Source organism: Eulemur rufifrons, chromosome 2, assembly GCF_041146395.1.
Source record: "Eulemur rufifrons isolate Redbay chromosome 2, OSU_ERuf_1, whole genome shotgun sequence".
Lineage (NCBI taxonomy): Eukaryota > Metazoa > Chordata > Mammalia > Primates > Lemuridae > Eulemur > Eulemur rufifrons.
This window is the reverse complement of record NC_090984.1, coordinates 96,447,648-96,463,257: the sequence shown is the minus strand read 5'-3', so window position 1 is coordinate 96,463,257 and position 15,610 is coordinate 96,447,648. Positions and strand designations below refer to the sequence as shown.

Here is a 15,610-nt window from a genome sequence, read left to right as displayed (position 1 = left end):
AGTTGGAGTTCCATGTGAGAAGTGGCCTCGGCTTCTCCCGGAGAGAGTTGAGCCAGGGGCAGGGGACGAGGGTCTCGGGCTGTGACTCCCTGCCTCGGTTTCTTTAGCCCTGGGGGTCAGTCTTCGCACTCAGAGGACTTGCACATCGCCCTCTGGACAATTCCACGTTCTCCTTATGGAGTCCCAACCACTCTGACACCTGGCCCCAACCGTGGGCCGGAGAGGACCTTCAGGATGATCTCATTCTGTCCCCACCCCCTAGCACAGTCATCCACACAGCACATGATTTGGTGGGCGTAGGTCTTATTTGAAAAGTTCTTCAAGGAAAAAACATTTACATCGTCTTAGTCATTTCTTCCAATTCTGAGCACATGCATTCTCAGGAAGTTCTTCCTTACGCCCTGCCTCAGTTTGTCTTGCTGCAGTTGAAACCCATCTTGTCTTATTTGTCAACCGGTTGTGAGGCCTGTCTTTCCACCCCTTAAACCAGGCATCCTTTATCACCTGCAGGGCACCTCTCTCTGGGTCCCAGGATGCATATCCGTCTTCTTCCCGGCTGTCTTCCTTTCTCCCCAGTGGCCCCCCGAAAGGCTTTGAGTTCACCTCCCCCTGGTGGAGGATTAGAACATGCACACGAACACAGCTGAATTTAAAACCACCTGAGCAAACCCAGCTGGTGCTTGGTGCACAGTCTCCTCCACAGCCTAGAAGGTGGTGTCGCCCTGGGGTTTCTAGCTCTTTGCGTCTGATTATCATTCAGTCCCCTTGTCTGGGGTCCCTGCTGGCCTAGCACGTAGCATGTGATGGATGCTTGGCTGTCCCAGAGGTGCCCGTGCTGGGCTTTCCAGGCATCCTGTCCTTGCAGGGTTGGTCCTGAAGTCTTACCCTTGGTGCAGTAGAGGCTCCCTCGTTTTTCTCTAAAGTGCTTTGGGCCAGGAGCCTCGGGAGACTGCAGGGACCCTGAGCGGCCCCACTGCTTCTCAGTTGGCACTTTATCCCAGGACTCCCAGATGTGAATTCCCACATCTCCAAGATCCTGGCAGATTCAGCCTGAGGTCCTGAGCCTTGGGACTCCAGGGCTGGGACTTGGAATTCCAGGATGGACGTGAATTTTCCCACTTCCCCACCCAACCTGAGTGTTTTGACTTTATCAGTGATTGGATTTGTTTCTTCCCAACATGCATGTTGGGCCCCAACCTCAGCCCTTCTCTGGGGGCCCAGTTCACTCACTAAGACTTCTGTCCGGGCTTACCTGACCCATAGGGCCTGGCCACGGGCTGGCATAGAGGATGGTGGGGGAGAGGATGTGACTGCAAAGCCTCAAGGGCTCCATTCCAACCACATGGAGCTTCAGGGATGGGATGGGAGGGGCTTTGCCAGCACAGGTGTGTACCGGGTGCCCCTGCTGGGGCCGGCTGGCCTTGACTCTCTCTGTCTTGTTGCCAGGCGGAGACAGCAGCCAATCGCATCTGCAAGGTGTTGGCCGTCAACCAGGAGAACGAGCAGCTCATGGAAGACTACGAGAAGCTGGCCAGTGATGTGGGTACCCCCTGGGTCCCAGCAAGGCCCTGCCCTCCCCGCTCTGAGAGAAGAGGAGCCCCCAGAACCTGTACCTCCAAATCCATCCCTAGAGCATTGTCCCAGGCTGGGTGTAGTCCATGAGCACAGTTAAGCCGGGGCAGCGTAGGCTCTGCTCTGGTGCTCCCAGAAAGGATCAAAGTGGGTCTTGGTTTTTTCACTTCTTAAGTACAAGTTGAGCTGGGGGATCTCACAGACCTTTCCAGCCTGGCATACTATTGGTCTGTGAGTTTCGCTCAAACTAGAAAAGGAGTGTGTCTGCCCCTGAGAGGGTATGGACCGTGGTAAATCAGTGCTGGCTCAGGCTCGCATAAGCGGCTGGGCCCACCCAGGGGACAGGATGGGACAGTGCAGGGTTTCCTGTTCTGCCACGGGCTACACTGGGGCTAAGACTCCACTTGCTCCTTACTCAAAATAATTCAGCTTTTGAGCCACTCAGCCCAGCCTCTTGGTAGACCTGTTGTCCAGCACAGTAAGAACCCAGGCTCTCGAGCCCGTATGCCCGGGTTTAAGTCCCCGCTCTGCCATTCCAGCTGGGGCACCTTGGCGAGTCACATGACCCAGCAGTGCCGTGGTTGCCTCTGCCGTGACATGGGAATGATCATGGTACTTGACCCCGTAGGGTTCCTGTGGTCATTCAGATGAGTTCATTCGGGCGGCGTGCCTCGCACCATGCGGTGCTCAGCGTATTTCCTGTCATCACGTCCACACCTTCCCCCTCTTCTCCACTGCGTCACCTTGGCTCAAGGAAAACAATCCAGGCCGCTGCCCACCGGTGCTCCAGCCCGGCTCTCTGCCCCCAAACCAGCCTCTTCCCTTTTGAGTCAGGGACCCACATTCTAGATTCCTGTGTCAGGTGGCAAGGACCTCGGGGAACAGCTGTTAACCCCATCCATGGTATAGATGAGGAAACTGAAGCCCAGGCAGTTAGGACCTAGAACTGAAACTCGTGTTTCCTGCCTCTTAGTCCAGCTGTGTCCGAGCAGGGAGGGCAGAGAGGTTGAGTGATGTGGCTGTGAGTTAACGGGCCCTGGTAGCCAAGTGAGCTCTCTGGAACCTGGCCTCGCGGCCTGGGAATGCCCTCGGTGGTAGTTGGGAAAGAGTTTGCCATCAGGAGAGACCCCTCCCTGGTACCCGTTCCCCGTGTGGGAAGGGCCATTGGGAGGAGGGGGAGGAGGAGGCCAGCCCACGCACACACCCTGCCAGCATCCTCACCCCCACCCCGTCCCACCCCCGCCCCAGCTGCTGGAGTGGATCCGCCGCACCATCCCCTGGCTGGAGAACCGGGTGCCCGAGAACACCATGCATGCCATGCAGCAGAAGCTGGAGGACTTCCGAGACTACCGGCGCCTGCACAAGCCCCCCAAGGTGCAGGAGAAGTGCCAGCTGGAGATCAACTTCAACACGCTGCAGACCAAGCTGCGGCTCAGCAACCGGCCCGCCTTCATGCCCTCCGAGGGCAGGATGGTCTCGGTGAGCACCAGCGGCCGAGCCAGGGCCCTGACCCGACTGTCCACCCTGAGCTGCTCCTAGTCGTGGTCAAATGCAGCATCGCAGGGAGGAGGTCCGGGGAGGAGGACCTTCTCTCCCTCCACATTACCACCCAGGCTGTCGCCCAGACTCAGCCATGGGGCGGCCCCTCCCTGGCCATTCTGGGTCAGGCTTGCCCTTCCAGACCCTGAGCATCCACCCCAGACCTCCCCAGCACCCCCCGATCATCTTGGTAAACAAAATGCCGCTGGACATAGTAAACCAAACAGGGTGTAATTCAGTAGCAGTAAAGTTAATTTTTACTTCCATAGAATCATTAGGTACTTAAAAAAAATTTATTACCTAAAACAATAGACTTTTTTTTTTTTGGTATGATATTGGAAAGATACAAATAAGCAAAGTACAGAAAACAGAAATTACTTACAGTCTTACTATCCAATATCAACTTTTAAAAAAGCCTTTTAAAAAGATTCTTTTAGTTTTTCCATATAAATATAATTTTTAAGGGATTCCTAATGCATGTTTTATATAATAAGCTGCTTAAAAAAAAGAAAACAACCTAATATATTGTGACCAGCTTTCCCTCTCATGAAATTGTCACTTTTTCATTCTTTTTTTTTTTGAAACAAGGTCTCACTCTGTTGCCTGGGCTGGAGTATAGTGGCATCATCATAGCTCACAGCAACCTCAAACTGCCAGGCTCTAGTGATCTTCCTGCCTCAGCTTCCCGAGTAGCTGGGACTACAGGCTCGTGCCACAACACCCTACTCGTTATTTCTATTTTTAGTAGAGATGGGGTCTCGCTCTTGCTCAGGCTGGTCTTGAACTCCTGGCCTCAAGCGATCCCCCCTCCTATGTCTCCCAAAGTGCTAGGATTACAGGCTTGAGCCACCATGCCTGGCCTATGTCACTTTTTGTTATTCATTCTCCTTACCCTCTCCCCAGGACTTAGGGAAAAACTTTATGAGCCAGAGAAACATACAGAAGAAAATTTAACAAGTTCCCCATGACAGAGCTTTTTGTTCTTAAAGAGCACACAGGCGTGTATGGCAGGAGGGGATGGGCGAAAGACAGGCAGCACCGGGAGAGGCAGCATCCAGGGCATCACAAAGGGAGAATAAAAGACTTCGACGTAGTGTACGCAGTTGGGAAAACTGCAGTCCTCTTATGTGTTCCAAGGCAGAATCAGTAGGCTTTAGGTAGCCAGAGCCGCTGCTAGCCAAAGGGTGCTCTGTGGGAATCAGGCAAAGTGCCCTTCCTTGGGGCAGATGCAGCCTGGCCCAGGACGCGTGGTGGGGAGGGTGGCATGCAGGGCCAGCCCCAGTCACTGCTCAGCTGGGCACCCTTGCATGAGCTGAAGGGAGTGGCCTGCCTGAAGGGGTGTGGGTTTGCACTCGGCATTTGTCCTCTTGGAATTGTGGCCGGCTGGCCCAGGCAAAGGTCACTGCAGGCTCCAGGCTACTGCCCAGAGGCCTGAGCTCATGGACGGCTCCAGGAACACAGGAAGGCTGGGCGGCTCCAATGCCTGCTTGCCTTGTTCATTGTTCTGTGTACCTGGCTGGGCCCAGGACCCCTGGGATTGGTTGGAGTCCTGTCAGAAGCCACCCCTAGGCATGGAAGGCCTTGGGCTCTTTCCCCGTGGGGCTCCACACTCAAAGCCCCGTGGATAAGCGGTAGCTCACTGACCCACGTGGACTCAGGCCCCAAGCCTTGCCAGGAGGCCTGGCTCCTGGGGGCCCAGGGAAATGCCAGTGGGAGCTGGGGTGGATGTGGGGCAGAGATGGCAGGCATGGAGCAGGCAGGGGGCTCGGGATGGGGTCTGGGCCCTGACCCTGCATCTCCCCTCCCCACAGGACATCAACAACGCCTGGGGCTGCCTGGAGCAGGTGGAGAAGGGCTATGAGGAGTGGCTGCTGAACGAGATCCGGAGGCTGGAGCGGCTCGACCACCTGGCGGAGAAGTTCCGGCAGAAGGCCTCCATCCACGAGGCCTGGACGGACGGTAAGGCCACCCGGCTCTGCCTCCCCAGGGGTCTGGCTTTCCTCCGCCACCAGCCGCAACTCTGTTCTCCTCTCGCCTTTTGTTTTTTTTGTTTTGTCTCTTACTAGTTCTGTGGCATTAGGCAAGTTCATTAGCCTTTTTGTTGTCTCAGTTTCCTTATCTGTAAAGTGGGGATAATAAGAGCACCAACCTCATGGGTTTATGAGAATTAAATCAATTAATACAAAGTACTGAGGAGTTACATAGCGCAGTGCAATGCTTTATAAGTGTTAATTTTTAATTGTTCTTGTCACAGTAATTGATTTTTCCTCCCCTGAGTCAGTTAGGTTGGGTTTGAATCCTGACTCTTAGAATCCACTGCTTAGAAGCAGTGTCAGTTTGGAGTGGTGGCTGGCCCTCCGGGGGACGACGTGCCCTCCCGTATCGGTTTCCTAGGGCTGCTGTAACAGATTTCCACAAACTTGGTGGCTTAGAACAGCAGAAACTTATTCTTTCACAGGTCAGGAGACCAGATGTCCTAAATTGAGATGTTGGTGGGGTTGGTTCCTTCTGGAGGCCCCACAGAGTCTGTCCCATGCTGCCTCCCAGCTTCGGTGGCTGCAGCGGTCCTGCGTGTCCCTTGGCTTGTAGCTGCATCGCCCCAGTCTCTGCCTCTAACCTCACATGGCTTCTTCTCTTGGTGTCTCTTTGATTGAACTTCCCTTTCCTTTCTCTAATAAAGACCAGTCGTTGACTTTAGGGCCCACCGTCACCCAATGTAACCTCATCCTAACTAATTACATATGCAAAAACCCTATTTCCAAATAAGATCACATTCTGAGGTTCTGGGGGATGCTCTTCAACTAATACAACCTCTTCGTGGGGTTGTGAAGCGTAAATATCCTAAGTACGTCGCATGCTCAGTTCAGCGCCCGGCAGGCGGCACACTCAGGCGGGAGTAGCCCTCGCTCGATGTCCTCTGCTCCTTCCACTGCCCGGCCTCCCCTGGCAGGAACCAGCGCCCTCGCCTTAGCACATGTATGTCCCTGTTACTCCGACCTTGAGGCACTTGGGGCTGTGTCTGGTGTCTGCTTATTGGCAGCTGAAGTTCACGCTGAAGAGAGACAGCGTCTGAGAATAGTCTTTTCCTCGGAACCTGGGCCAGGGCTGCAGGGGGACAGGTGGGCTGCCCATCTCCTCAGGCCCTGCCGGCCACTTCAGCTGGAACCCCTGGGCAGACCCGTTGGTCAGGGGAGCTCAGGACTCCCCCATTCAACCCTGTTTTGTGCTCCTCAAACCTTAGGCTGGAGATGAGTGGGGAGGACCATACCCTAAGGGCATTTGGGAGTGGCTTGTCTTGGTGTAGGGGACAAGAGTGCTTGCCTCAGCTAAGGGGGGTTGGGTTAGCGCCCTGTTACGAGTGCGTGTGCTGGGCTTCACACACAGTGACCAGAGGTGCTGCTCCGCCTTCCACTGTGCATGTGTGGAGTTACTTACGCAGGCGTGGATGCAGCAGAGCAGAGGGGAGATGGTGGAGATTGTACCCATTCATTACATGCTTCTAGCATGTGTCCTCTGTTGGGCCAAGGTACAGGGCAAGGAGTGGCCTCATGAGCTTGCCAGCTACCAGCAAGAGAAGTGCTCAGCACAAGCTCTGGGGACAGCAGTTTGGCCGTATGTATTCACCCCTAACGATTTTATTACTCTCTAACCTGGGCATTCCATTTCTTGAGACTGTCCAAAGAGTTAACCCTAAACATGGGAGAGATCACATGCCTGGAGATGTTTGGTGAGACTTCTGTGATAGTGCAAGGCAAGGGGCCTAAGTGCCCCACAGGAGGGCCGTGGGTGGTTACGTCAGTGGTGGTGCAGACACTCTCTGCACGGCCGTACGAGGGGGACGTGGAAGACCACAGAGCCAAAGTAGAAATTCCGATAATGTGCTGCTACATATTTTGAAGGCAGGAAATATGACTTATATATGCCCAGTGTTTTAACAGAACATCCATATAAGGAAAGACCGAATGGGATAGATAAGTAGGCTTATCTGTAATTTTTTTTCTCTAAACTCATTATATTATCATCCTGATTTAAGAAAAAAGAGTAGATAGGACAGAAAAGCCATGTGGGGACAAAGCCTGAACCTTGCAGATTGCCGTACAGTGGACGCCTCCTTGGGCAGTACCCCCAGAAGTGGAGCTCCTGGGGCCCTATGGGGTGGATAGTCAGGGCCAAGAAGATGCCCCCCAGCCCCTGCTCCTGCTCAGCCGTGTGTCCCTCTCTCTGAACCCAGGCAAAGAGGCCATGCTGCGGCAGAAGGATTATGAAACAGCCACACTCTCAGAGATCAAGGCCCTGCTCAAGAAGCACGAGGCCTTCGAGAGTGACCTGGCCGCCCACCAGGACCGCGTGGAGCAGATCGCTGCCATCGCACAGGAGCTCAAGTAGGCGGCCCTGGCACCCTACCCTGTGGCCCCCAGTGCGGGGCTGGGGCTTGGCATTCTCAGCCACTGTGGGAGATGGGGGCGTGGCCGTGGAAAGTAAGAAGGGTGGATACAGATGGGAAGGGAGTCGATACACAAGACAGGAGCATCCCCGCTGCAGGGTGACAAGCCTGTGACCACTCCCATCCTGGTGCAGGCCTCCTTCCTCACCTGTGACTAGTGCTGGAGCCAAGAATAACCAAGCTTTGGCTCTGAGCTTTCTTGTTGAGCCTCAGTAGCTCCCTGACATTAGGTGTTGGGGTAAAGGTGGGTGTCGCCTCCAGCCTTGGTTGGGCAGGGCCCGTTGGAGAGGAGGACTGGCCTTTTCTGGTCTCTTCCCTGCTGGTCTCGTGAAAGCCAAGGGGGTGGGGTGGGAAGGGTGCCTGGAAGGTCTGATGAAGGGAGCACCGGATCTTCCTGCACCACTAGTGCCCCCGACCCCAGGGAGAGGAGAGGACCATGGAATTAACCCAGGTCACCCAACTGCCTTGTCTCTTCCCTCCCCAGTGAGCTGGACTATTACGACTCACCCAGTGTCAACGCCCGTTGCCAAAAGATCTGTGACCAGTGGGACAATCTGGGGGCCCTAACTCAGAAGCGGAGGGAAGCTCTAGAGGTGAGGGGCCCTGGAGGGAGTTCTGGGCCTGCGCCTGGCAGCTGTGTGCGGGTGCCGCTTCCTGCTTCTTTGCTTTGAGCTAAAGACTCCAGGGGTTCCCTGGCCCTCCCCCACCCCTGGCCTAACTGAAGATTCACTTCGGCGTAGGATTTGGTCTTTGCCCTGACGGATGTGCCTCTCTTGCCCTAACAAAGCTCATCCTCCCGGTTTAGTGCACTTAACAACCCAACCGCAGCCATTTGAGAACTTTCCTATTCTACAAAACAGACACTCTGGGGGGCCAGGCCAGGCGACTGCAGTGTGAGGCGGTCCATACAGGGCTCCTCAACCTGGACCCCTTGGGGCTCACAGGAGAACCTTGATGGAGGTGGGGGATGATTCTCGACATCACTTTGCTAAACACCCCCACCCCACCCCATTTGGCCCTCTCAGCGGACAGAGAAGCTGCTGGAGACCATCGACCAGCTGTATCTGGAGTATGCCAAGCGGGCCGCGCCCTTCAACAACTGGATGGAGGGGGCCATGGAGGACCTGCAGGACACCTTCATCGTGCACACCATCGAGGAGATCCAGGTGTGCCACACGCCCCGCCCCAGCGGCCGCTCCCCCAGCTGCCACGGCCCACGCTCTGCAGGTCACACTCCTGCAGGACTTGCTCCTGTAGAGTAGCGGACTGAGGAAGAGCATCTAAAGGGTTTTGTAGATTTGAAACCTTTGCATTTTATTTATTTTGATGAGGTAATATATGCATATGGTATAAAATCCAAAAAATAACAAGGGTGTGCAATAAGGTCTCCCTTCTTGGCCGGGCGCAGTGGCTCACGCCTGTAATCCTAGCACTCTGGGAGGCCGAGGTGGGAGGATCGCTCGAGGTCAGGAGTTGGAGACCAGCCTGAGCAAGAGCGAGACCCCATCTCTAGTAAGAATAGAAAAATTAGCCGGGTGTGGTGGCATGCACATGGAGTCCCAGCTACTTGGGAGGCTGAGGCAGGAGGATCACTTGAGCCCAGGAGTTTGAGGTTGCTATGAGTTGGGCTGACACCACGGCACTCTAGCCTGGGTGACAGAGTGACAGAGTGAGACTCTGTCTCAGGAAAAAAAAGAAAAAAAGTCTCCCTTCTCGGGTTCCCCCCACCACCACATGACCACAGTCTGCATACACAAACAAATGTGTTTATTTCCATGTTCTTTTCTATACCTTTTTTTTAAAAACACAAAAAATAGCTTTTATAATATACTGTATCCTCAACCTTGATTTTTAATTGAACATTTATCTTGGAGTTCATTTCACATCAATTTATAGCTTTCTCAACCTTTTATACAGCTGCAAAGTATTAGATTTAAAAGGTTTTGCAAAGAGCTGAGGAAGCCAGTGCTGGGGAGGTCCCCTGGGGGACAGATCTCTGGGGCACCCCTTGCCCCTGATGTGACTCTGGGATAGTGAATGTCCCAGGATGGTTTCTGCCAATTTCCCCAGCCCCAGGGATGAAGCTATTGCTTTGATGACTGTCTTCACCTTCCTGGGGCCATCCCTGCCATCCCGGTTCTCAGCCGTGACAATCTTTGATTTGATGCTTCCCAGCTGCTATGGGTGCCCTGTTCCTGTGGCCCCTTCACCCACCTCTACCTGGACCCAAGGGCTCCCCTTGCTCTTCTTGCCCAGGGCAGGCACCAGCCCCCTGAGTGACTGCACTCCTCCATCCCTGTGTCTGTCCAGGGACTGACCACAGCCCACGAGCAGTTCAAGGCCACCCTCCCTGATGCCGACAAGGAGCGCCTGGCCATCCTGGGCATCCACAACGAGGTGTCTAAGATCGTCCAGACCTACCACGTAAACATGGCGGGCACCAACCCCTACACAACCATCACGCCTCAGGAGATCAATGGCAAATGGGACCACGTGAGTTTCATAAGGGCGGGGGTTTTGTCTTTTTTTCATTAATTTTTGTTGATTTCATGTTTTAAATTGTCACATGGTAGACATTCATTGTGTGTCCAGCTAGCGAATGACTGAATTTCTGGAAGAAGTCAACATCTTCATTCCTGTTTCATTGCTGACTGGCCCCTTCCCCACGTGGGTCCTCCATTTCCTCCTTGGGCAGATGGCTGGCCCATCCCCAAAGTCCCATGGTTGTTCCCACCCCAGGTGCGGCAGCTGGTGCCAAGGAGGGACCAGGCTCTGACAGAGGAGCACGCCCGCCAGCAGCACAACGAGAGGCTACGCAAGCAGTTCGGGGCCCAGGCCAACGTCATCGGGCCCTGGATCCAGACCAAGATGGAGGTGGGTCCCGTCCTGGGGAGTCGAGCTCGGGGCTCCCACCCGTCCCCAGCTCCATCCCAGCCAGGTTGCCTGTCTCTCTACGGGTGGGACCCAGGAGGCCTGAGGCCCTGAGCCCAGGACTGGTCTGTTGTGCTGCAGAGGGCTGTAGAGGCCTCTGCAGGGAAGGCCTGAAGGCTTCATCCCGGTATCTAATTTGGGAGCAAAGACTGACCCAAGGACAACTAGGGAGCCACATATGAGAGTCCCACAGGAGGGTCGGCCCTGAGTGTCCAATTCAGCTTGGTCCCTTTGGTGGCTCTCGTTGACCAGGCCTCCTTTTCATCCCTGCAGGCTCGTCCTGAGCCATGAGCTTGGGCTAAGAGGATGAACTTCCTACAGAGAGAACCAAACCCTGGTCAAGTGTTGGATTTTTTGCTGAATTGTGTGGGCTAACTAGTAGGGTGCTCTGGCTAGAGAATGGCCTCTGAGCTCCTTGCGGGCAGAGACCATGGCAAGTTCACATTTGTGTGGGCAACCCCCCGCCCCCCACATATTGTGCTTAGTAGCCACTTGGGAAATATCTGCTGGATTGAGTTGAGTGGACAGAAAGTGCGTTCACAAGCGAGGTTTGTTTGCATGGGTGAATGTCAGACAGAGATGGGCAATCGGCCTGGCCTAAGGGGTGAGTGGGATCAGGTGGCTAGGGCGAGCACCCCACAGGGCAGAGTGGCAGGAGTGAGAATATGGTCCCTGAAGGGGTGAGCCAGGCATGCTGGGCTGTGAGGGTCCTGGCTCAGTGGGTCCCTGAGATGACCATGTTAGGGAACAAGGCTTGGGAAGGGGGGTTGAATAGCAAGCAAAGGTGAACATTTAGGTTAGCCACTGACCCCGCATCCCTTCCTGAGGCTGACAGGTGCCTGAGAGGTGGGAGGTGTTTCATCCAATGATAACAGTGTTTGCTCCACACGTTTATGATGCTGTTTCCACACCAAGGAGCACTCATGCTAAATGTGCCTTAGTAATTACCAGTGATGGCCTCCCTAGGGCTGGGAGGGGAACCAAGAATCATCTGAGAGTTAGCCAGTGACCTTGGGGACCCTAGTCCACACCCCACGGGTGGTCTGACAAGGTGCCTACTTCCGGATGAGCAGGAGATCGGGAGGATCTCCATCGAGATGCACGGGACCCTGGAGGACCAGCTCAGCCACCTGCGGCAGTACGAGAAGAGCATTGTCAACTACAAGCCAAAGATTGACCAGCTGGAGGGTGACCACCAGCTCATCCAGGAGGCGCTCATCTTCGACAACAAGCACACCAACTACACCATGGAGGTGGGCGGGCTGGCCTTGTGCCTCTGAGAGAGGGGGCTTGTGTCCCTTCTGTTTTCCCCCAGGGTGGGGGTTGGGGTGTTTACCCATCTTCCAAGGAAGCTGGTCATCGTAGGAGGATAAACTCGTTTCTCTTCACCCCTAAAGCTTCACGTCTTCCATCCTCAGTGTCTTCTGGGTTTCCCCAGGGACTTGTTAGGAGTTCACGTTTCTAGGCCCCATCCCCAGAATTTGATTCACTAGTTCAGGGGTAGAGCTCAGGAATCTCAATTTTTAACAGCACTCCTGGTTATTCGGGTGCTGGTGGGCTCCAAACACCAGCTTAGGTGCCTGTTTTCTAAACGACTGCTTGTTTTGACCGTGAAAGGGCGCGTGTGCAGGCATGTATGTGCACACTTGTGTGTGTGTCAGTGTCCCTTAGTCTCTCCTACGACTGGATCTGCCCTCCTTCCTGACCCTACCCCTGTTGGCAAACCCTAATCTCTCTGCTGCCCCAGGCAGAGGCCACCACCCTGCCCCTTCACCATCTAGGGGCCCCTGCCCTAGTAGGTTGTCCTTGTCCGGCTTCTCCTCCAGCTGGCGACACTGAGAATGCACAGGGAAGGCCGGGTTTGGTGGCTTTGGCCATTTGGAGGGAGGAGTGGGCAGGGCAGCCTGGAGCCCCTCTGCTGACAGGCCCCTCGCCTGCCCGCAGCACATCCGCGTGGGCTGGGAGCAGCTGCTCACCACCATCGCCAGGACCATCAACGAGGTGGAGAACCAGATCCTGACCCGGGACGCCAAGGGCATCAGCCAGGAGCAGATGAGCGAGTTCCGGGCCTCCTTCAACCACTTTGACCGGGTGAGCCCCGCCCTGGCGCTTGCTGAGCGCAGCCCCCAGCTCCTGCCCCAGGGCCCTGGAGGGCAGTGCCCGCCCAGGGTGTGGGCTGCCATGCAAGTGTAGGGGCGGGGGAGCTGCCATCAGCCTGCCCTGACTCTGTGCACCCCACAAAGCCAGCCTTGGAAAGCCTGTCCCTGTGTCCCATGAGCTTCCTGCTTTCCTGGCGAGTGCTCGTATTGTGGGTGGGAGAGACATTGTACCCCTGACCCTTGTTTGCCTGCCCTGAGGAATCAACCCTCAGGTGAAGGCTTGCTGTCCCCGGCTGTGGGGACTGTCCCTCACCTCTCCCCCAGGGGATGGAGAAGCAGATTCCTGCCCTCCTCCCAGTGGCCTTTGGGCCACTCTGCTGAGGATGACAGCTGCTGTCCTGGGTTCTCATCCCAGCTTCAGACAGGATGAGCATTAGTGGGCTGCCCTTTCCCAGTGCCCTGGGGCTTGGGGGGTGGACATAGGGTGGAGGGGCATGGGCTTAGGTGCTGCCCACCTCCCCTGCCTGCTTCACGGCCCTCCAGGCACCTGGGTGGGGGGAGCCCCTGGGGAAGGCGGGCTGGGCGGGGCACTCCTGGGGGAGCTGCTCGCCCTCATGGCTCATGGTGCTCCGCTCTGGCCCCGTTTCCCAGAGCAGAGCTGTGTGTGCTGGGAGAGGGCACACCCTGGAACCTTGTCCATGTGTCTAACCGTGTGCACTTTTATTTCCCCTCCTCCCCCGCCCCACCCTCCCACCCGCATGCCTCTGTGCCCATGTCTCCCTACACACGCCACCCTCCCTGGGGCATGCCCCTCACGGCCTCCACCTCCCTGGCACCGCATGGCTCGCTGCCTGGCGCACCGCGGCCCCAGGATCACTCCGGCACACTGGGTCCCGAGGAGTTCAAAGCCTGCCTCATCAGCTTGGGTTATGATATTGGCAACGACCCCCAGGTACTCGCCTCCTGCATGGAGCATGCTCAGGGTGGCATCTGGGGCGAGAAATAACGCGTTTTTCCTTTTTCTCTTCTCTCTGTCTGGATCTCCCTGTCCCCCTCCTGTGGGCCGTGGGGCTCGTCTCTCCTGTTGTCCCTGCCCGCCCTGTGTCGGGCTCCTCCTCCCACTGCTCCATCCTCCGGCCTCTGCCCTCGCTCGTCTTTCGTGGGAACCTGCCTGGTGCCCGCCCTCCTCTCTCCTGGCCGCTCTTCATCCTGTGGACGGATCTTTGCATCTCCCTGCTCTGTCGTCTTCCTTCCTGTGGATGTCTTCCTCGGATGTGTATTTGCGTCTACTCCTCCATCTTCCTCCCCACGTCATGTCCCCCAAACCATAAACCTCATCCTCTCTCTCTGGCCGTCTGTGCCCTGTCCTGGCCCCGGGCCGGCCCTTCCTCCTCCCGCCTTTCTGACCCTCCTTGTGTCTCGGTGCCACTGCCCCACAGAAGAAGACAGGCATGATGGACACGGATGATTTCCGCGCCTGCCTTATCTCCATGGGTTACAACATGGTAACGTAAACCCCACCCTCTGCCTGCCCTGGTGAGGAGGAGCCAGCTGGCGGGAGAGGCTGAGTCCTAGCAGTGGCGCAGTGGCAGGCTGGAGGCCCTCCCCGGAGGAGCCTCAAGTCTCTGGTCCCTGGGGAAGATGCTCCCTGAAAGCTGGGCCCAGCCCTGGCCTGTGTCGGGGAGGCCTGGCCTTCTCACCTCGGTCTCCGTGCCGTTCATCTTCTGGTACTTACAGTGCAGACGGGGCTTCTCGCTCCTGCTGCGGGCAGCTGGGCTCACCCTGAGGCTGCCAGGAAGGACTGGCTGTCCTGGACTTGCCGGGTTTGGGGTTGGCTCTGCTTCATCTCACATGGGACATGGGAATTTAGATTTCCCCCTCCACCCTGGTGATGGCTCCAGTCAGGCCCGCACTGCCTTGCCATTGTCCCAGGCCCCCTGACCACCTTGGTCTGGCCCTCTCGAGCAAACTTTCTAGGCAGGGCAGTCAGGTGACTCCTGGGCCTTGTGCCATGTGCAGAGCCCACAGACTGCCCAATGCAGGGCAGGGGCTTGGGGCTGGACATGGTGAACCTGTGAGTAAATCCCAGCCTGCTGTCACCAGCTTGTGGCCTCAGATGAAATGAGGGAGACCCTGCAGGACTGTTATAAGGGTTAATTGAAGGAACTTACACAGGTGCTGGGCACATGTCTGGCATGTAGGAAGTACAGTGTGGTGGAGAGAAAACACATTCTAGAGCCAGACTGGCCGAGTTCAAATCCCAGCTCTGCTTCTTACTGGCCGTGTGACCCTGGGCAAGTCACTTAGCCTGTCTGGCCCTCAGATTTCTCATCTGTACAATGAAAATAATAAGATTCCTACCTCATAGAGTTGTGAGAATTAAATGAATTAAAATATATAAAGCACTTAGAATGATGCCTGGCATATAGTATGTGCTATGTAGGTGTTGGCCATCATTGTCATTACTGTTGTCATAATTATTTTCAGCATTATTATTTGGTCCCTGGGGAACCCAGGCATCTGTAGAGGGTGGGAAACCCTGAGCTGGGTCTCCACTGTTCGGTGGTGTGTCCCTGTCATACCCTTAGGACATCCCCAGTTAGGTTAGGGGGCTGCTGTGCCCTCTTCTTCCAGCCATAGACTGTCTGAGCCTCCAGGGTAGGGTCTTCAGGTCCATGAGAGATATTCCCACCAGGCCAGGGACTGATGGGCCTGGGCTTGGCTGTTCCCTCCAGGGAGAGGCAGAATTTGCCCGCATCATGAGCATTGTGGACCCCAACCGCCTGGGGGTAGTGACATTCCAGGCCTTCATCGACTTCATGTCCCGAGAGACAGCCGACACAGATACGGCAGACCAGGTCATGGCTTCCTTCAAGATCCTGGCCGGGGACAAGGTGAGTCTCCTGGGATGTGGGTACTGTGCCGGGATGGTAGGGAGTATAATTTCTGAAATGTCTCAGTCTGTAAGGGAATAAAGGCAGAACCTAACAAAGAGGTCCCTAAAGGTCTGATATAGGTTCAGGGG

At 55.8% G+C, this 15,610-nt stretch overlaps 1 protein-coding gene across 21 annotated transcripts in view; it reads left to right on the top strand.

The window, feature by feature from the left end:
* The window catches only part of ACTN1 (actinin alpha 1), a 93,629-nt gene that overhangs the window by 75,746 nt on the left and 2,273 nt on the right, over window positions 1–15,610 (top strand). For 7 of the 21 annotated variants that reach the window (XM_069488217.1, XM_069488133.1, XM_069488078.1 and 4 more), the window contains 12 exons: window positions 1,447–1,539; window positions 2,821–3,051; window positions 4,923–5,070; window positions 7,343–7,493; window positions 8,040–8,148; window positions 8,581–8,721; window positions 9,866–10,048; window positions 10,295–10,429; window positions 11,560–11,739; window positions 12,431–12,577; window positions 13,457–13,537; window positions 15,321–15,479. In XM_069488217.1, coding sequence (XP_069344318.1) covers window positions 1,447–1,539; window positions 2,821–3,051; window positions 4,923–5,070; window positions 7,343–7,493; window positions 8,040–8,148; window positions 8,581–8,721; window positions 9,866–10,048; window positions 10,295–10,429; window positions 11,560–11,739; window positions 12,431–12,577; window positions 13,457–13,537; window positions 15,321–15,479 — 1,758 coding nt within the window. Of the gene's footprint in view, window positions 1–1,446; window positions 1,540–2,820; window positions 3,052–4,922; window positions 5,071–6,713; window positions 6,724–7,316; window positions 7,494–8,039; window positions 8,149–8,580; window positions 8,722–9,865; window positions 10,049–10,294; window positions 10,430–11,559; window positions 11,740–12,430; window positions 12,578–13,456; window positions 13,538–14,024; window positions 14,091–15,320; window positions 15,484–15,610 lie in introns of all 21 variants that reach the window. The other 14 variants (XM_069488114.1, XM_069488142.1, XM_069488171.1 and 11 more) reach the window with 12 other exon arrangements.